This window comes from Stigmatopora argus, chromosome 21, assembly GCF_051989625.1.
Source record: "Stigmatopora argus isolate UIUO_Sarg chromosome 21, RoL_Sarg_1.0, whole genome shotgun sequence".
Classification (NCBI taxonomy): domain Eukaryota; kingdom Metazoa; phylum Chordata; class Actinopteri; order Syngnathiformes; family Syngnathidae; genus Stigmatopora; species Stigmatopora argus.
The window spans coordinates 12971320-12992772 of NC_135407.1; the positions used below are offsets into that span (position 1 = coordinate 12971320).

Consider the following 21453-nt stretch of genomic DNA (forward strand, 5'->3'; position numbering starts at 1 on the left):
GAGAGTCGAGAGCCGTGTCGTACGTGGGAAAGGTCTAAGGCAGAAGCACGGGATCCGTGAGGAGAGAAATGTGGTCGTAATTGTGGTCGGCAGCGTACTCGTGGTCCTAATATGTGCCAAAACAAGGGCAAAAACAAGAGGGTACTTTACAGTGAACTGATGAAGACGATCCAGCACCGCGGTTCAGCTTTGGGTGGTCTAAATAGCTCCGTAGCTGTGATGAGTCGCACCTGCTGCTGCTTAGCCCATTAGGTGCTGGGCCTGTAATTGGATGCCAGGTGCAACGGCCAAATTGTCTGGCCCTGACAGAGTTAGAAAATTAGTTGAATATATTTTCACACTTTACATAAGCTTGAAAATTCTTCTTTCATTAATTTTTCGAGTCTGAGCCTTGTGGTTAGGAAATATTTACCAAAATCATCTGATTGAAATAATAACCTTTTGGCATCCACAAGTATATCAAATTGTACTTATGAATAATCCATCTCTTAAACCAGGGGTCTCAAACTTGCGGCCCGCGGGCCAACTGCGGCCCTCGGGACGGTAATTTGCTGCGGCCCTCGGGACGATAATTTGCGGCCCCCGTCTTAATATGAAAGATCGATTTTTTCTTTTTAATTTTTATTTTTATTTTTATTTTTTTTACCCCTTTCGCCATGATGGCGCCGTTTAAGTGGCAGCCAGTGGCAGTAGCTCTGTCCACTCATGTTTTTCTTGTTTTACAGCATGTTTTACATGAAAAATTAGAGGGAACATTGACATGCACCTGCTTGTGGCAGGTGTGATACTGGTGTGCCGATAGCGAGCAATGATGATGTTGTGACCGGATGATTCGCCTAAAGACGTTTCGCCGACGGACGTTTGACAGACGGACAGGTCGTACTAGTATTTGTTAGTTTAATGATTAAATACAAATACTAGTATTTGTATTTAATCATTAAACGCTGTTTTCAGCTGGATTTGACCGAATTTGAGAGCATTTTGAGCCGTTTGGCGAATGGACGTCTATAGACGTTTTTTTGCCTCCATCGCGATATCATCCAGTATTTGTATTTAATCATTAAATGCTGTTTTAGGATGGATTTGACCCGATTGCTGTCATTTTACGGCTCGGTTCTGCTACATCTGCCTGCCCAAGAGTGCTTATTCCCGGACTGCCATTGATGGTAGACGAACATTGATTTTTACTATAATTTGGACAACACCGGCAGCGGGCCGGATTAAAAATCCTAACGGGCCGTATATGGCCCGCGGGCCGAGGTTGAAAAACTTGTACACACACGATCCGGCGGGGCGAGCGTTCGAATCCCGTTTCGGCGAAACCTCCGTTCGGCCGAATGAACGTTCGGTCAAACGTCCGTCGGCGAAACGTCTTTAGGCGAATCATCCGAGTACCGTTGATGTCGCTCACACTGGTACTCAGTGCGCTCAGGGAGGTTGTCTTTCTGCTCAGACCAACAAAAAATTAGAGGGAACTTTGGTTCGGAGCTGAATGAACCAATCACGGTGAGGTATACGGCTCTGGAGGGTGGGACATCGGCCGGGCTGTCCAGTGCCTCGCTCACTCACTCATTCATTCCTCCAATCAGCTGGGCGGAGGAGAAGCCGTGAGGCCGATCACTCCGCTCGGCGCGCACACTCCTCCGCTGCTCTCAGCATAGAACTGAATGAGGCGCTATGATCCGTGATCCAGCCTGTGTCAGTGTCTGTAGCCATCTCCGCGATTGAAACGGAGAGCGAAAGTGCACATGCGCCACAAACCCGCGCGACTGAATGTGAAAGATCAACCCGAGACTCATTCCAAGTGGAAAAACATATTACAGAGCCCCAGAGATGTCTCTTTCAAAGCCTGCCGTCAAGAGAAAGGTCGGTGATGAGCACAGACAGTTTCAAGAAAAGTGGGGAGTGCAATATTTCTTTGTTGAACACAGGGGCACCCCGACGTGTCTCATTTACACTGAAAAAGTTGCGGTGCACAAGGAATACAATTTGAAACGTAATTGTACTATGAGACATGCTGAGGAGTACGAAAAATACCAGGGAGATGAGAGAGCCAACCAGGTTGCCAGTCTTAAAACACGTCTTCTGAGGCAACAGGATCTCTTCAAGAAGGCTACCAAAGACAGTAATGCAGCAGTCAAAGCTAGCTACGCCGTTTGTGAGTTGATTGATCCTGTGCTAAGTGATCCCAAATGGCTCATGGACTTGGCTTTTCTTGTTGATATCACACATGAGCTTAATGTACTGAACAAGAAGCTACAAGGCCAGGGGCAACTTGTCAGTGCTGCCTATGACAACGTGAGAGCATTCTGCACTAAACTTGTGTTATGGAAAGCCCAGCTCTCTCAGACAAACCTTTGCCATTTCCCAGCATGCAAGGCTTTCGTGGATGCAGGCACACCATTCAGTGGTGAGAAGTATGTTGAGGCCATTTCGAAGCTACAGGAGGAATTTGATCACAGATTTGCAGACTTCAAGACACACAAAGCCACATTTCAAATTTTTGCGGACCCCTTCTCCTTTGATGTGCAAGATGCCCCTCCTGAGCTTCAAATGGAGCTCATTGACCTGCAGTGCAACTCTGCACTCAAAGCCAAGTTCAGGGAGGTGAGTGGAGAAGCAGACAAGCTTGGGCAATTTTTGAGAGAGTTGACCCCCAGCTTCCCTGAACTTTCCCGAAGGTTCAAGCGGACCATGTGCCTTTTTGGGAGCACATACTTGTGTGAGAAGCTCTTCTCCACCTTGAACTTCAATAAGTCCAAGTACAGGTCCAGACTTACTGATGAGCATCTTCAAGCTCTACTGAGGGTCTCCACTGCTTCCTCCCTCAAGCCAAATGTGACTATGTGAGAAGAAGCGCTGCCAGGTCTCTAGCAGCAAGGAGTAGGCAAGAGAAGCCGTGTTCAGAATATTTCATGTTCAATGTTCCATTCAAGTTCAGAAAGTTAAAGGTTAAAGAGCTGTTAATACAGACATTTGAAACGGAATAAAAATAATTCATTTTCTCTACTTAGCCAGCCAGTGTATATCTACTGTATGCTCATTAGTATTATTTTGTTTTGTATTACTGATTGATTTATTTTTCATTCATCTTTAAGTTAATTTATTTAATTCATTTTTTGTTAAAAAATAAAGATATTTGATAACGTTGGAATGTTTTATCAGTGCTTTTCTTGTGGAAATCCTGATGCGGCCCAGTCTCACCCAGACTCGGCCTCTAGCGGCCCCCAGGTAAATTGAGTTCGAGACCCCTGTCTTAAACCATTTAGTCATCATTTTGTATATTAGCAACTCTAATATGATTTTATTGTAGCAATTTTGTTTTTTTCCAATTTATGTCGGCAGACTATTTTATTTTATTTTTTATTTTGGATTCAGAAGGCAGTTTGGAATGTCCACAAACATGTTGGCCAGGCATCTTTGTAACATTCCTCTCCACACTTTTCCAATAATATCGTAATATACTTTTTCTAGCTTTTTAGCTCAAATCTTGGATTGGATAACTTTATTCATCCCGTATTCGGGAAATTTCGTTGTCACAGTAGCAAGGGGCTGAGGATGCAGAAATAGGAAAGGCATTTTAGACATAAATAGATAGGTAGTAAGTGGGTTAATAAATAAATACATGAATAAATAAATAAGCGTGTTGCTGAAATATATATATATATATAGAGAGAGAAAGAGCGAGATAGTGAAGAATATGACATATTTTACTCCTTCCTTTTATTGTAGCTGTTTCATTTTGATATAGTACCACTGTAGGATTAAAACTATTGTTCTCAACTCAATTACAATGAACAAAAGGTCTTTGTCTGAGTTTCTACTTCAAGGTGTGGTCCAGGTGTCAAGTGGTCCAGGTGTCAAGTGGTCCAGGTGTTAAGTAGTCCAGGTGTCAAGTGGTCCAGGTGAAACCATCAAAGGAGACAAAGGATTCCCCACGGAGAAGGCGACCCAGGCCAGACGTGGATTCACGGGAGAGCAGATTCCAGGAGAGGACAACCCTCCAGAACGTCGTGGGACAGTCCACATATCATTAAAATCAGTGAATGAATATTCATCTTTGTTATACTATAATTGGGCAAATGCGGGTTTGGACTTTAGTCTCTTTAATCCTCCACTGAAGCACGGCGACGCTCAGCTGGTTTTATATTTGGGAAAGGGACCCGGAGCTCTGTAAGGATCAATAGGAGGAATAAATCATGTGGAGAAACTCGCAAACCCTGGTCTCTTCCTTCGATGCTGAACACGCACAGTTTTTAGATAGGATCAGACTGAGTTAAGGAATTAGGGATAGGTGCTAAAACTACGTCTAACAATATATATATATATATATATATATATATATATATATATATATATATATATATATATATATATAGAGAGAGAGAGAGAGAGAGAGAGAGAGAGAGAGATAGATATATAGATATATATATAGATAGATAGATAGAGATAGAGAGAGATAGAGATAGAGATAGAGAGCGATAGAGAGAGATAGAGAGAGATAGAGAGAGATAGAGAGAGATAGAGAGAGATAGAGAGAGATAGAGAGAGATAGAGAGAGATAGAGAGAGATAGAGAGAGATAGAGAGAGAGAGATATAGATAGAGAGAGATAGAGAGAGATAGATATAGATAGATATAGATCTAGATATATACATACATACATACCTACATACATACCTACATCCATCCATCCAACCATCCATCCATCCACCCATACATACATATATATACATATATACATATATACACATATATACATATATACACATATATACATATATACATATATACATATATACATATATACATATATACATATATACATATATACATACATACACATACACATACATATACATATATATAAGCACACATATACATACATATAGATGTACATGCATGCATACGGTAGGTCTTAACACAGCCATTTTTTGTTAAAGAGCCTGACAGCTGATGGGAGGAAGGATCTGCAGAAGCGCTCCTTCCTGGAATGAGGGTGCAGCAGTCTATTGCTGAAAGAGCTTCGGAGAGACTCCACAGACTCATGCAAGGGGTGGTAGGTGCTGTCCATGATGGACATCATCCTGGTCAGCATGGTCATCGACAGACCACTCAGGTGAACATCCAGGGTACAGACATTGAAATCATGGAGAATTTTAAGTACCTGGGTGTTCACCTCAACAACAAACTAGACTGGTCCATAAACACGGATGCCCTGTATAAAAGGGGCCACAGCCGCCTCTACCTACTGAGGACACTACTGTCCTTTGGAGTGTGCAGGACACTGCTGAGGACCTTTTACGACACTGTGGTGGCATCTACAGTGTTTTATGCAGTGGTCTGTTGGGGATGTGGGAGCATGGAGAGGGACAGGAACAGGCTAAATAAGCTGGTCAGGAGGGCCAGCTCTGTTCTGGGCTGTCCTTTGGACTCTGTGGAGGAAGTGGGAGAGCGGAGGATGCTGACCAGGATGATGTCCATCATGGGCAGCACCTCCCACCCCCTGCATAAGTCTGTGGAGTCCCTCCGAAACTCTTTCAGCAATAGACTGCTGCACCCTCATTGCAGGAAGGAGCGCTTCCGCAGATCGTTTCATCAGCTGTCAGGCTCTTTAACAAAACAAATGGCTTGTGCTATTTTGGATCGTCATCTCTAGCCGCCTTTTGTTATCACTACACACAAACACTAGTATACTCTCCCGTCAGGACACTTTCGGAGTTTAAGTGCTTTTCCGGACCACAGTGCAGGACACCGATGCCCTAAGTTTTATAGACTCATGCTCTGTCTTTTTACCTGGTAGAGACTAGTATACTCAGGGTTTTATTGTCTCATTTCCCAAAATGGACCTTCACATGCAATGCCCGTTCGCGCATTTGGCAACCGTCAACAAATGCAGATATTCATGTGGGTTTACCAGAGATGTCCTCAGATGTCTCTTTCAGTAGGATTAGTCTTCAACCGTCAAGAATCCAGGCGCTCCGTCGAATAATCCAGCCCGCAAAGGGTATCAGATGCCGTGCGCACGGTCTTTCCCAGATGTCGCCCGGATTCTTTTTCGGTATGTTGACCCAGATCTCGAAGGACCAAAATGATAAGTTCACCAATAGGTATTTCCAAATTCACCTTTCAATAAAAGAGGCATCTGAAGTCACATCCTTTAATTCTTGCAAGAAGAGAATAGATCTACCCGCGTCTCCGGTCAAGATCATTCTAATAACTCGATGTCTCTCGCTAACTTATTCATAAGATTTTAACACCATGCCCCACAGAAGTCTAAACAGTTTTAGAGTTTCATAACAATTTATCTCAGTTCTCAAAACAATTGTAGGTCTGTTGAATGTTCCCAAGAGAGTTTTGATGTGAACCATCATGAGAAGCTGATGCTTCCCAAAATAATCCACAGTTCTTGTTGTGAGCCATCCTGAGAAGCCGATGCTTCCCAAAACGATCCACCGTTTGATGTGAACCATCTTGATGCTTCCCAAACAATCCACAGTTCGATGTGAACCATCTTGATGCACAGTTCTTTTGATGCAAACCACAGTCATTACTTTTGCAAGAGATGTATTAATGTCAATAACTCTAAAATTAAAGCACATATATAATGATTAATATTGATACACATTTATAATAATGATAAACCTAACAGTATGACAACAATGATTTTATACTTACAAAAACTGATACATGAACAAGCAATCTTATATTACAATCTTATCTTACAATTCCCTCCTGGTGTCAGTATAAACACATCGGAACCCCGACGCTATTTTTGAACGAAATTCTTCACAAATCACTTCGAACTGGAGTTTAGACCGACCAGGAGCCTCGTGCAGTTGAGGGAGAATTCCTCCCTTGACCTCCTGCTTGGGATGATTATATTTATTTATTTATATATATATATATATAGTTGGGAATTTTGTCTCTAAATTAATTAAACTCAGTTAGTAATCTGACTCCAATTTGTGACCTTACCCAACTGCCACTCATCCAACAATATGCACGCTCGTTCTGCAATAGAAAGGTATCAGGAAGCCGGCATTTTCACACACGAGTGGATTTATTCCTAACACACAGATCTAATACAAGCACCTGGGTCTCGGGTCCCTCTCAACACAGCTCTGTACGCCTCTTTTGCCACCAGCAGACGTACTCTACATCCGAGTTGCCCAGCAATGAGTTATACTACACAATATGCAAATGGGAAAGCAAGTAAGGCATCCTGGCATTATTCGATTGGCTATGTGTACACTGCAGTTAACTTTAGCTTGCTTTCATTGGTCTGTCCTCCTCTGTTGAGTCGTATCTGCTTTCTCCTGGGTTATCTTGTCCTTGCCGTCTTCTTACAGATTAGCACCGTTTGTTCTGAAAACTTTCCATTCTTGCACACACATATATATATATATATATATATATATATATATATATATATATATATATATACACACACACAAAGCATATTCTCACCAGCCTATAACCCTATTCACATTATTCACAGTAATCATGTTCTTTTCCTTTATCATTCAAGTCTTGTACGTATTTGTTACACGCCACACGCTTATCTTGAAACATATACTTTAGTAGTCTATTCACTACTACACTCTAGTGGTAAAAATAGGTCAACGAAACACACCCACTTATATTCAAAACTAACGCCCACTTTGGACTGCGGAAGGGGGACCTTTAAATTGAGTCAGAACACGAAAGTCTTTTGTCTTTTTTTCTTGCAAATTAACGATGTACTGAGAACTGACCTGGGATCCCATTTTTGTCCCGTGTCTTTATCAAATAAATCCTCCAGGAACAAAAAAGAACACGTAGCGTTGTAAGTACGAGGTCGAAAAGAAACAAACGCCTATATTATGCAATAAACATATCCTTTCACAAGCATTGTACTTGAATACTTATAATACAAATAACAATACAGATTTACTCTCCAACATCAAGGTAGAGACACTTACAGGACTGTAACATTGTCGTGAATTACAAACAACAATTTTGAGTACATAATCAAAGAAAAAATGGGACAATACAGTCTATTTTATTTGTGTAAATCACACTTAAGGACGACACAACCACACCGTTGAAAAAAGATGGACGTCATCCAATGATACCATGGAATGGGCCTTTGAGAATTTGGTTTAATTTTTTTTTTGAAAAATGCCCATGTTTACCCAGTGGATGCTCTTTCACATAGGTTTCTCTCCATCGCTATTTGGAACTGTTTAGGTCTCCGTGAACTACGTCTCCACCCGGCGGCGAGATCAGAGAGTGTCGCAACTCTCTTAACTACACGGCTCTGGCTTCATTGAGTTTTTGGGTCTTGAATAAAGCAGTCCCGATGACGCCTAAACATTTAGCAGCCTGAAATAATGTTTGATATTGATGTAGGTTGATTAAAAAAACATAACTTTATTATTAGTTTTTAAAATATATTTTATAAAGGGTGTGGTCTGTTTGTTGGATGGTTTGTGTTAGTTTATCTTTTTGAAGATCCTGGCATTTACAAAGTAGGCCCTAAACAACCGCAGTGTGAACCAACCTGATAAATTGCGAACGTTGAAACTGCAATTGTGGTTGTAAAAAATCCTAGTCCGAATTTAAATTTACTTACGACACCGAAATACGTCGTTATGAGCTCTTTAATGCGGTCCTTTTGCGGTAATCACCTATTACTTCAGAGTGGGAGGCTCATGTTTAAAATGCCTATACCTCTGTGTCGAAACCCGATTCTCAGATGGCACAGCTATGTGAAACGGAGAAGGGTTGTTATTACTGGCATAGGTCTAGTATGTCCTCTTGGCGCGGGGGTGAATTTACCCTGGAACGCTCTTATAAAGGGACAGAGTGGGATTGTTGCTCTCAATTCAGAGGATTACAAAACGATTCCATGTAAAGTAGCGGCGCTAGTACCGAGAGGGAATCTGGATGGTGAATTTGATGAGGAAATATTTGCGTCTCGCGGAGAGATCAATAACATGTCACCTGCCACTGTGATGGCACTTGGAGCTGCTCATCTTGCCCTGGTCGACTCCGGATGGTACCCTAAAACTTCCCAGGAACAACTCACCACTGGTGTAGCTGTTGGTATGGGTATGGTGTCACTGGATGAAATAGTGTCTACCTCGTTAAATTTTACAAATAAGGGCTACAACAAAATTAGCCCTTTCTTTGTGCCTCGTATTCTTGTAAACATGGCTGCTGGGCACATAAGTATCAAGCACAATTTAAAGGGTCCAAACCATTCTGTCTCTACGGCTTGCACCACTGGTGCACATGCAATTGGGGATGCAGCAAGGTTTATTGCAAACGGAGATGCAGTTGCTATGGTTACAGGCGGAACAGACGCGTGTGTTGGACCTCTTGCAATTGCTGGATTTGCAAGAGCACGGGCTCTTGCCACCAAATGGAATGATGATCCCAAACTAGCTTCAAGACCATTTCATCCAGAGAGAGAAGGCTTTGTAATGGGTGAGGGATCCGCTGTACTCCTGCTGGAAGAACTGGGGCATGCAAAACAACGTGGAGCTAGAATGTATGCTGAGGTGTTAGGATATGGACTCTCAGGAGATGCCAACCACATTACCACACCTGCTACAGATGGAGATGGGGCATTCAGGTAAATCAACAAATTTCAATTAATTAATATATATATATATATATATATAAATATATATAAATATATATATATATATGTATATATATATATATATATATATATATATATATATATATATATATATATATATATATATATGTATATATGTATGTGTGTGTGTGTATGTGTGTATGTGTGTATGTGTGTATATGTATATATATGTGTATATATGTGTATATATGTATATATATGTATATATATGTATATATGTGTATATATGTATGTATTTATATGTATATATATGTGTATATATATATATATATATATATATATATATATATATATATATATATATATATATATATATATATATATATATATATATATTTATATATAAAGATAGATGGATAGATATATATATAGATATATATGTATATATGTGTATATGTGTATATGTGTATGTGTATACGTGTGTATATGTGTGTATATGTGTGTATATGTGTGTATATGTGTGTATATGTGTGTATATGTGTATATATGTATATATATGAATATATATATGCATATATATATATATATATATATGTATATATGTGTATATATGTATGTATATGTATATATATGTGTGTATGTATTTATATGTATATATATGTGTATATATATATATGTATATATGTATATATATATATATATATATATATATATATATATATGTATATATATATAGGCATATATATATATATATATATATATATATATGCATATATATATATACATATGTGTGTGTGTAGGTGTATTTATGTGTATGTATGTATGTGTATGTATGTATGTATGTGTATGTATGTATGTGTATGTATGTATGTGTATGTATGTATGTGTATGTATGTATGTATGTGTATGTATGTATGTGTATGTATGTATGTGTATGTATGTATGTATATATGTATATATGCATATATGCATAAATGCATATATGCATATATGTATATATATGTGTATATATATATAGGCATATATATATATATATATATATATATATATATATATATATATATATATATATGCATATATATATATACATATGTGTGTGTGTAGGTGTATTTATGTGTATGTATGTATGTGTATGTATGTATGTATGTGTATGTATGTATGTGTATGTATGTATGTGTATGTATGTATGTGTATGTATGTATGTATGTGTATGTATGTATGTGTATGTATGTATGTGTATGTATGTATGTATATATGTATATATGCATATATGCATAAATGCATATATGCATATATGCATATATGCGTATATGCATATATGCGTATATGCGTATATGCGTATATGCGTATATGCGTATATGTGTATATGTGTATATGTAATATATATTTATTTCCTAGCGACGCCTTCAGCTGTTGGAATCAATCCAACCCTCAAAAACTATTTAATGGCTATAAAACCTGTACTGCAGCTACAGCTGCGACACATAAAAAATCATCAATAATAATCTCATACCATTGATATATTATTTAGGAATATAGCCATATTTTACTCACCAAAATCGTTTTTACCTGTACACAATATCCATCCTCCTTTATTTCCTCATTTTCTATCGCCATCGAAGCTAATGCTGAAAGTCGAGCCTGTCCTGTCGTATTTCTGGCATACGTTTTTATCCGATTTAGTGCTGAAAATGTTCTTTCCCGGTTGTGACAGGCTTACTTGCTTTGGAGTTGTCCAACCTTTCTTAATGATGTCCAGCTTTTTTTTCTTGAAAAGTCTGTCTTGAAAATATGTGGCGGGCCATCAGGGCCTTCAAGGCTTTCTCTGCTGGCCTAAGAAATATCTGAATCATATATTATATTTTGGCCATCAATACTTATTAAATAATTCCAAATTGTCTGTTAGCTTCCTTTAATTGCTTTCCCCCCTGGTTGCACTGCTTCCAGATGTGTGTTTTCATATTGAAGCATTTAACTAATCACATTTCAGCCATTATTTGTTGCCAGGGTCAGAAATCTGCCTCAAGGCCTTCACAATCAGTTCTGCGGGCTCTGCTGCATTAAACAAGCGTCAATAGGACTGTTGTGTTGATTTAAAGCCATTTTCAAGATGGACTATGCCAGAAATACGACAGGACAGGCTCGACTTTCGGCAAAAGCTTCGATGGCGATATAAAAGAAGGAAGAAAGGAGGATGGATATTGTGTACAGTTAAAAATGATTTTTGGTGAGTAAAATATGGCTATATTCCTGAATAATATTTCAATTGTGGGCCAAGTTCTGATATCTGAAAAGCTCCAGTGTTTGTATTTAAGCTCCAGTGTTTGTATTAATAACTAAATGCTGCTAGGAAGTGGATATTACCCCATTTTAGTGCAATATTTGCTGTTTCGCCATTGACATCCATCACTGTCTTTTCCCGGGGAAATCACCCCCTTGGCCTGGTTGTAATGTCTGAAAAGCGCCAGTATTTGTATTTAATCAATAAATGCTGCCAGGAAGTGGATTTTACCCCATTTTAGTGCAATTTTTGCCGTTTCGCGTATGGACGTATATGGACGTATCGACGTTCATCACTGTCTTTTTTGGCTGACTTTTTTGTTGACATTCCCTTTAGCGCAGCACCATCTAGTGGTAATGCGGAGCGGTGCGCCTTAAAAGCGGTGCGTTCTGTGTCAAATACAGAAAAAGCACTCGTTACTGACACTGCGCCTTTAAATGCGATGCACCATATAGTCATGAAAATACGGTATATATGTATTTATGAGAGTGAGTGAGAGTGAGTGAGAGTGAGTGAGAGTGAGTGTGAGTGAGTGTGAGTGTGAGTGTGAGTGAGAGTGAGTGAGAGTGAGTGAGAGTGAGTGAGAGTGAGTGAGAGTGAGTGAGTGAGAGTGAGTGAGAGTGAGTGAGAGTGAGTGAGAGTGAGTGAGAGTGAGTGAGAGTGAGTGAGAGTGAGTGAGAGTGAGTGAGAGTGAGTGAGAGTGAGTGAGAGTGAGTGAGAGTGAGTGAGAGTGAGTGAGAGTGAGTGAGAGTGAGTGAGAGTGAGTGAGAGTGAGTGAGAGTGAGTGAGAGTGAGTGAGAGTGAGTGAGAGTGAGTGAGAGTGAGTGAGAGTGAGTGAGAGTGAGTGAGAGTGAGTGAGAGTGAGTGAGAGTGAGTGAGAGTGAGTGAGAGTGAGTGAGAGTGAGTGAGAGTGAGTGAGAGTGAGTGAGAGTGAGTGAGAGTGAGTGAGAGTGAGTGAGAGTGAGTGAGAGTGAGTGAGAGTGAGTGAGAGTGAGTGAGAGTGAGTGAGCGAGAGTGAGCGAGAGTGAGCGAGAGTGAGCGAGAGTGAGCGAGAGTGAGCGAGAGTGAGCGAGAGTGAGCGAGAGTGAGCGAGAGTGAGCGAGAGTGAGCGAGAGTGAGCGAGAGTGAGCGAGAGTGAGCGAGAGTGAGCGAGAGTGAGCGAGAGTGAGCGAGAGTGAGCGAGAGTGAGCGAGAGTGAGCGAGAGTGAGCGAGAGTGAGCGAGAGTGAGCGAGAGTGAGCGAGAGTGAGCGAGAGTGAGCGAGAGTGAGCGAGTGAGAGCGAGTGAGAGCGAGTGAGAGCGAGTGAGAGTGAGTGAGAGTGAGAGTGAGAGTGAGAGAGAGTGAGTGAGAGTGAGTGAGAGTGTGTGAGAGTGTGTGAGAGTGCGTGAGAGTGAGTGAGAGTGCGTGAGAGTGAGTGAGAGTGAGTGTGAGTGAGTGTGAGTGAGTGAGAGTGAGTGAGAATGAGTGAGAGTGAGTGAGTGAGAGTGAGTGAGAGTGAGTGAGAGTGAGAGTGAGTGAGAGTGAGAGTGAGTGAGTGAGAGTGAGTGAGTGAGAGTGAGAGTGAGTGAGTGAGAGTGAGTGAGTGAGAGTGAGAGTGACTGAGAGTGAGTGAGTGAGAGTGAGTGAGAGTGAGTGAGAGTGAGTGAGAGTGAGAGTGACTGAGAGTGAGTGAGAGTGAGTGAGAGTGAGTGAGAGTGAGTGAGAGTGAGTGAGAGTGTGTGAGAGTGTGTGAGAGTGTGTGAGAGTGTGTGAGAGTGAGTGAGAGTGAGAGTGAGTGAGAGAGAGTGAGAGTGAGTGAGAGTGAGTGAGAGTGAGTGAGAGTGAGTGAGAGTGAGTGAGTGTGAGTGAGAGTGAGTGAGAGTGAGTGAGAGTGTGAGTGAGTGAGAGTGAGAGTGAGTGAGAGTGAGTGAGAGTGAGTGAGAGTGAGTGAGAGTGAGTGAGAGAGAGTGAGCGTGAGAGAGTGAGAGAGAGTGAGTGAGAGTGAGTGAGAGTGAGTGAGAGTGAGTGAGAGTGAGTGAGAGTGAGTGAGAGTGAGTGAGAGTGAGTGAGAGTGAGTGAGAGTGAGTGAGAGTGAGTGAGTGAGTGAGTGAGAGTGAGTGAGTGAGTGAGTGAGAGTGAGAGTGAGAGTGAGTGAGAGTGAGAGTGAGTGAGAGTGGTGAGTGAGAGTGAGTGAGAGTGAGTGAGAGTGAGTGAGAGTGAGTGAGAGTGAGTGAGAGTGAGTGAGAGTGAGTGAGTGAGTGAGTGAGAGTGAGTGAGTGAGTGAGTGAGTGAGTGAGTGAGTGAGTGAGAGTGAGTGAGTGAGTGTGAGTGAGTGAGTGTGAGTGAGAGTGAGTGAGAGTGAGTGAGAGTGAGTGAGAGTGAGTGGTGAGGTGTGAGAGTGTGTGAGTGAGTGAGAGTGAGTGAGAGTGAGTGTGAGAGTGAGTGTGAGTGAGTGAGAGTGGAGTGAGTGAGAGTGAGTGAGAGTGAGTGAGAGTGAGTGAGGTGAGTGTGAGTGAGTGGAGTGGTGAGAGTGAGTGAGTGTGAGTGAGTGAGAGTGTGAGTGTGAGTGAGAGTGAGTGAGTGAGTGGAGTGAGTGAGTGAGTGAGAGTGAGTGAGAGTGAGTGAGTGTGTGTGAGAGTGAGTGAGGTGAGTGAGGTGAGTGTGAGAGTGAGTGAGAGTGAGTGAGTGAGGTGTGAGTGAGTGAGAGTGAGAGTGAGTGAGTGAGTGAGAGTGAGTGAGAGTGTGTGAGAGTGAGAGTGTGGTGAGTGTGAGTGGAGTGGTGAGTGAGTGTGAGTGAGTGAGTGTGAGTGAGAGTGAGTGAGAGTGAGTGTGAGTGAGTGGTGTGAGTGAGTGAGTGAGTGTGAGTGAGGTGGTGAGAGTGAGTGAGGTGAGGTGGTGTGTGAGTGAGTGTGAGTGAGTGTGAGTGTGAGTGAGTGTGTGTGAGTGTGAGTGAGGTGAGTGAGAGTGAGTGTGAGTGAGAGTGAGTGAGAGTGTGAGTGAGTGTGAGTGAGAGTGAGTGAGAGTGAGTGTGAGTGAGTGTGAGTGAGTGAGAGTGAGTGAGAGTGAGTGGAGTGAGAGTGAGTGAGAGTGAGTGAGTGAGAGTGAGTGAGTGAGAGTGAGAGTGAGTGAGAGTGAGAGTGAGTGAGCGAGAGTGAGTGAGTGAGTGAGCGAGAGTGAGTGAGCGAGAGTGAGTGAGCGAGAGTGAGTGAGCGAGCGAGAGTGAGCGAGCGAGAGTGAGCAATAGTGAGTGAGCGTGAGTGTGAGTGAGTGAGCGAGAGTGAGTGAGTGAGTGAGTGAGCAAGAGTGAGTGAGCGAGAGTGAGTGAGCAAGAGTGAGTGAGTGAGCGAGAGTGAGTGAGTGAGTGAGCGAGAGTGAGTGAGCGAGCGAGAGCGAGCGAGTGAGTGAGATTGAGTGAGAGTGAGTGAGAGTGAGTGAGAGTGAGTGAGAGTGAGTGAGAGTGAGTGAGAGTGAGTGAGAGTGAGTGAGAGTGAGTGAGAGTGAATGACTGAGAGTGAGTGAGAGTGAATGAGTGTGAGTGAGTGTGAGTCAGTGTGAGTCAGTGCGAGTCAGTGCGAGTGAGAGTGAGTGAGTGAGAGTGAGTGAGAGTGAGTGAGAGTGAGTGAGAGTGAGTGAGAGTGAGTGAGAGTGAGTGAGAGTGAGTGAGAGTGAGTGAGAGTGAGTGAGAGTGAGTGAGAGTGAGTGAGAGTGAGTGAGAGTGAGAGTGAGTGAGAGTGAGTGAGAGTGAGTGAGAGTGAGAGTGAGTGAGAGTGAGTGAGTGAGAGTGAGTGAGAGTGAGTGAGCGAGCGAGAGCGAACGAGCGAGAGTGAGCGAGCGAGAGTGAGTGAGCGAGCGAGAGTGAGTGAGCGAGAGTAATTGAGCGAGTGAGAGCGAGTGAGAGTGAGTGAGCGTGAGTGAGCGAGTGAGAGCGAGTGAGAGTGAGTGAATGAGTGAGAGTGAATGAGTGTGAGTAAGTGTGAGTGAGTGTGAGTGTGAGTGAGTGAGAGTGAGCGAGCGAGAGTGAGCCAGAGTGAGCGAGAGTGAGCGAGAGTGAGCGAGAGTGAGCGAGAGTGAGCGAGAGTGAGCGAGTTGGTGCGAGTTGGTGCGAGTGAGTGTGACTGAGAGCAAGTGAAAGCAAGTGCGAGAGTGAGTGCGAGAGCGAGCGAGGGCTGAGAGCGAGGGCGAGAGCAAGAGCGAGGGCGAGTGAGAGTCAGTGAGTAAGAGTGTGAGAGTGGGTGAGAGTGAGTGAGAGTGAGAGAGAGTGAGCTAGAGTGAGAGTGATGAGAGTGAGAGTGAGAGTGAGTGAGAGTGAGTGAGAGTGAGTGAGTGAGTGAGTGAGAGTGAGTGAGAGTGAGTGAGATTGAGTGAGAGTGAGTGAGATTGAGAGTGAGTGAGTGAGAGTGAGTGAGAGTGAGTGAGTGAGAGTGAGTGAGAGTGAGTGAGAGTGAGTGAGAGTGAGTGAGAGTGAGTGAGAGTGAGTGAGAGTGAGTGAGAGTGAGTGAGAGTGAGTGAGAGGGAGTGAGAGTGAGTGAGAGTGAGTGAGTGAGTGGGAGTGAGTGGGAGTGAGTGAGAGTGGGTGAGAGTGGGTGAGAGTGAGTGAGAGTGAGTGAGAGTGAGTGAGAGTGAGTGAGAGTGAGTGAGAGTGAGTGAGAGTGAGTGAGAGTGAGTGAGAGTGAGTGAGAGTGAGTGAGAGTGAGTGAGAGTGAGTGAGAGTGAGTGAGAGTGAGTGAGAGTGAGTGAGAGTGAGTGAGAGTGAGTGAGCGAGAGTGAGTGAGCGAGCGAGAGCGAGCGAGTGAGTGAGATTGAGTGAGAGTGAGTGAGAGTGAGTGAGAGTGAGTGAGAGTGAATGAGTGAGAGTGAGTGAGAGTGAATGAGTGTGAGTGAGTGTGAGTGAGTGTGAGTCAGTGTGAGTCAGTGCGAGTCAGTGCGAGTGAGAGCGAGTGAGAGTGAGTGAGAGTGAGTGAGAGTGAGTGAGAGTGAGTGAGAGTGAGTGAGAGTGAGTGAGAGTGAGTGAGAGTGAGTGAGAGTGAGTGAGAGTGAGAGTGAGTGAGAGTGAGTGAGAGTGAGTGAGAGTGAGAGTGAGTGAGAGTGAGTGAGTGAGAGTGAGTGAGAGTGAGTGGGCGAGCGAGAGCGAACGAGCGAGAGTGAGCGAGAGTGAGTGAGTGAGCGAGAGTGAGTGAGCGAGAGTAATTGAGCGAGTGAGAGCGAGTGAGAGTGAGTGAGCGAGTGAGAGCGAGTGAGAGTGAGTGAATGAGTGAGAGTGAATGAGTGTGAGTAAGTGTGAGTGAGTGTGAGAGTGAGTGAGAGTGAGCGAGCGAGAGTGAGCCAGAGTGAGCGAGCGAGAGTGAGCGAGAGTGAGCGAGAGTGAGCGAGAGTGAGCGAGAGTGAGCGAGAGTGAGCGAGAGTGAGCGAGAGTGAGCGAGAGTGAGCGAGAATGAGCGAGAGTGAGCGAGAGTGAGCGAGTTGGTGCGAGTGAGTGTGATTGAGAGCAAGTGAAAGCGAGTGCGAGAGTGAGTGCGAGAGCGAGCGAGGGCTGAGAGCGAGGGCGAGAGCAAGAGCGAGGGCGAGTGAGAGTCAGTGAGTAAGAGTGTGAGAGTGAGTGAGAGTGGGTGAGTGAGAGTGAGAGAGAGTGAGCTAGAGTGAGAGTGATGAGAGTGAGAGTGAGAGTGAGAGTGAGTGAGAGTGAGTGAGTGAGAGTGAGTGAGAGTGAGTGAGATTGAGTGAGAGTGAGTGAGAGTGAGTGAGTGAGAGTGAGTGAGAGTGAGTGAGTGAGAGTGAGTGAGAGTGAGTGAGAGTGAGTGAGAGTGAGTGAGAGTGAGTGAGATTGAGAGTGAGTGAGTGAGAGTGAGTGAGAGTGAGTGAGTGAGAGTGAGTGAGAGTGAGTGAGAGTGAGTGAGAGTGAGTGAGAGTGAGTGAGAGTGAGTGAGAGTGAGTGAGAGTGAGTGAGAGTGAGTGAGAGGGAGTGAGAGTGAGTGAGAGTGAGTGAGTGAGTGGGAGTGAGTGGGAGTGAGTGAGAGTGGGTGAGAGTGGGTGAGAGTGAGTGAGAGTGAGTGAGAGTGAGTGAGAGTGAGTGAGAGTGAGTGAGAGTGAGTGAGAGTGAGTGAGAGTGAGTGAGAGTGAGTGAGAGTGAGTGAGAGTGAGTGAGAGTGAGTGAGAGTGAGTGAGAGTGAGTGAGAGTGAGTGAGAGTGAGTGAGAGTGAGTGAGAGTGAGTGAGCGAGAGTGAGTGAGCGAGCGAGAGCGAGCGAGTGAGTGAGATTGAGTGAGAGTGAGTGAGAGTGAGTGAGAGTGAGTGAGAGTGAATGAGTGAGAGTGAGTGAGAGTGAATGAGTGTGAGTGAGTGTGAGTGAGTGTGAGTCAGTGTGAGTCAGTGCGAGTCAGTGCGAGTGAGAGCGAGTGAGAGTGAGTGAGAGTGAGTGAGAGTGAGTGAGAGTGAGTGAGAGTGAGTGAGAGTGAGTGAGAGTGAGTGAGAGTGAGTGAGAGTGAGTGAGAGTGAGAGTGAGTGAGAGTGAGTGAGAGTGAGTGAGAGTGAGAGTGAGTGAGAGTGAGTGAGTGAGAGTGAGTGAGAGTGAGTGGGCGAGCGAGAGCGAACGAGCGAGAGTGAGCGAGAGTGAGTGAGTGAGCGAGAGTGAGTGAGCGAGAGTAATTGAGCGAGTGAGAGCGAGTGAGAGTGAGTGAGCGAGTGAGAGCGAGTGAGAGTGAGTGAATGAGTGAGAGTGAATGAGTGTGAGTAAGTGTGAGTGAGTGTGAGAGTGAGTGAGAGTGAGCGAGCGAGAGTGAGCCAGAGTGAGCGAGCGAGAGTGAGCGAGAGTGAGCGAGAGTGAGCGAGAGTGAGCGAGAGTGAGCGAGAGTGAGCGAGAGTGAGCGAGAGTGAGCGAGAGTGAGCGAGAGTGAGCGAGAGTGAGCGAGAATGAGCGAGAGTGAGCGAGAGTGAGCGAGTTGGTGCGAGTGAGTGTGATTGAGAGCAAGTGAAAGCGAGTGCGAGAGTGAGTGCGAGAGCGAGCGAGGGCTGAGAGCGAGGGCGAGAGCAAGAGCGAGGGCGAGTGAGAGTCAGTGAGTAAGAGTGTGAGAGTGGGTGAGTGAGAGTGAGAGAGAGTGAGCTAGAGTGAGAGTGATGAGAGTGAGAGTGAGAGTGAGAGTGAGTGAGAGTGAGTGAGTGAGAGTGAGTGAGAGTGAGTGAGATTGAGTGAGAGTGAGTGAGAGTGAGTGAGTGAGAGTGAGTGAGAGTGAGTGAGTGAGAGTGAGTGAGAGTGAGTGAGAGTGAGTGAGAGTGAGTGAGAGTGAGTGAGAGTGAGTGAGTGGGAGTGAGTGGGAGTGAGTGGGAGTGAGTGAGAGTGGGTGAGAGTGGGTGAGAGTGAGTGAGAGTGAGTGAGAGTGAGTGAGAGTGAGTGAGAGTGAGTGAGAGTGAGTTAGAGTGAGTGTGAGTGAGTGTGAGTGAGTGAGAGTGAGTGAGAGTGAGTGAGAGTGAGTGAGAGTGAGTGAGAGTGAGTGAGCGAGAGTGAGTGAGCGAGAGTGAGTGAGCGAGAGTGAGTGAGCGAGAGTGAGTGAGCGAGAGTGAGTGAGCGAGAGTGAGTGAGCGAGAGTGAGTGAGCGAGAGTGAGTGAGCGAGAGTGAGTGAGCGAGAGTGAGTGAGCGAGAGTGAGTGAGCGAGAGTGAGTGAGCGAGAGTGAGTGAGCGAGAGTGAGTGAGCGAGAGTGAGCGAGAGTGAGCGAGAGTGAGAGAGTGAGTGAGAGTGAGTGAGAGTGAGTGAGAGTGAGTGAGAGTGAGTGAGAGTGAATGAGTGAGAGTGAGTGTGAGTCAGTGTGAGTGAGAGTGAGTGAGAGTGAGTGAGTGAGAGTGAGTGAGAGTGAGTGAGAGTGAGTGAGAGTGAGTGAGAGTGAGTGAGAGTGAGTGAGAGTGAGTGAGAGTGAGAGTGAGTGAGAGTGAGTGAGAGTGAGTGAGAGTGAGTGAGAGTGAGTGAGAGTGAGTGAGAGTGTGTGAGAGTGTGTGAGAGTGAGTGAGAGTGAGTGAGAGTGAGTGAGAGTGAGTGAGAGTGAGTGAGAGTGAGTGAGAGTGAGTGAGAGTGAGTGAGAGTGAGTGAGAGTGAGTGAGAGTGAGTGAGAGTGAGTGAGAGTGAGTGAGAGTGAGTGAGAGTGAGTGAGAGTGAGAGTGAGTGAGAGTGAGTGAGAGTGAGTGAGAGTGAGTGAGAGTGAGTGAGAGTGAGTGAGAGTGAGTGAGAGTGAGTGAGAGTGAGTGAGAGTGAGTGAGAGTGAGTGAGAGTGAGTGAGAGTGAGTGAGTGAGAGTGAGAGTGAGTGAGAGTGAGTGAGAGTGAGTGAGAGTGAGTGAGAGTGAGTGAGAGTGAGTGAGAGTGAGTGAGAGTGAGTGAGAGTGAGTGAGTGAGAGTGAGTGAGAGTGAGTGAGTGAGAGTGAGTGAGTGAGAGTGAGTGAGTGAGAGTGAGTGAGAGTGAGTGAGAGTGAGTGAGAGTGAGTGAGAGTGAGTGAGTGAGAGTGAGTGAGAGTGAGAGTGAGCGAGAGTGAGAGTGAGCGAGAGTGAGCGAGAGTGAGAGTGAGTGGGCGAGCGAGAGCGAACGAGCGAGAGTGAGCGAGAGTGAGTGAGTGAGCGAGAGTGAGTGAGCGAGAGTAATTGAGCGAGTGAGAGCGAGTGAGAGCGAGTGAGAGTGAGTGAATGAGTGAGAGTGAATGAGTGTGAGTAAGTGTGAGTGAGTGTGAGTGTGAGTGAGAGTGAGTGAGAGTGAGCGAGCGAGAGTGAGCCAGAGTGAGCGAGCGAGAGTGAGCGAGAGTGAGCGAGAGTGAGCGAGAGTGAGCGAGAGTGAGCGAGAGTGAGCGAGAGTGAGCGAGAGTGAGCGAGAGTGAGCGAGAGTGAGCGAGAATGAGCGAGAGTGAGCGAGAGTGAGCGAGAGTGAGCGAGTTGGTGCGAGTGAGTGTGATTGAGAGCAAGTGAAAGCGAGTGCGAGAGTGAGTGCGAGAGCGAGCGAGGGCTGAGAGCGAGGGCGAGAGCAAGAGCGAGGGCGAGTGAGAGTCAGTGAGTAAGAGTGTGAGAGTGAGTGAGAGTGGGTGAGTGAGAGTGAGAGAGAGTGAGCTAGAGTGAGAGTGATGAGAGTGAGAGTGAGAGTGAGAGTGAGTGAGAGTGAGTGAGTGAGTGAGAGTGAGTGAGAGTGAGTGAGATTGAGTGAGAGTGAGTGAGAGTGAGTGAGTGAGAGTGAGTGAGTGAGAGTGAGTGAGTGAGAGTGAGTGAGAGTGAGTGAGAGTGAGTGAGAGTGAGTGAGAGTGAGTGAGAGTGAGTGAGAGTGAGTGAGTGGGAGTGAGTGGGAGTGAGTGGGAGTGAGTGAGAGTGGGTGAGAGTGGGTGAGAGTGAGTGAGAGTGAGTGAGAGTGAGTGAGAGTGAGTGAGAGTGAGTGAGAGTGAGTTAGAGTGAGTGTGAGTGAGTGTGAGTGAGTGAGAGTGAGTGAGAGTGAGTGAGAGTGAGTGAGAGTGAGTGAGCGAGAGTGAGTGAGCGAGAGTGAGTGAGCGAGAGTGAGTGAGCGAGAGTGAGTGAGCGAGAGTGAGTGAGCGAGAGTGAGTGAGCGAGAGTGAGTGAGCGAGAGTGAGTGAGCGAGAGTGAGTGAG

The 21453-nt window shown here is 45.0% G+C and overlaps 1 protein-coding gene across 3 annotated transcripts in view; it reads left to right on the forward strand.

Annotated features, from left to right (window-relative positions):
• Window positions 1-8322: 8322 nt before the first annotated feature.
• The window catches only part of oxsm (3-oxoacyl-ACP synthase, mitochondrial), a 38294-nt gene continuing 25163 nt past the window's right edge, over window positions 8323-21453 (forward strand). For all 3 annotated transcript variants that reach the window (XM_077591084.1, XM_077591082.1, XM_077591083.1), the window contains exon 1: window positions 8323-9621. In XM_077591084.1, the coding sequence (XP_077447210.1) occupies window positions 8636-9621 (986 nt within the window). In that variant the 5' untranslated portion in view covers window positions 8323-8635. The remainder of the gene's footprint in view (window positions 9622-21453) is intronic.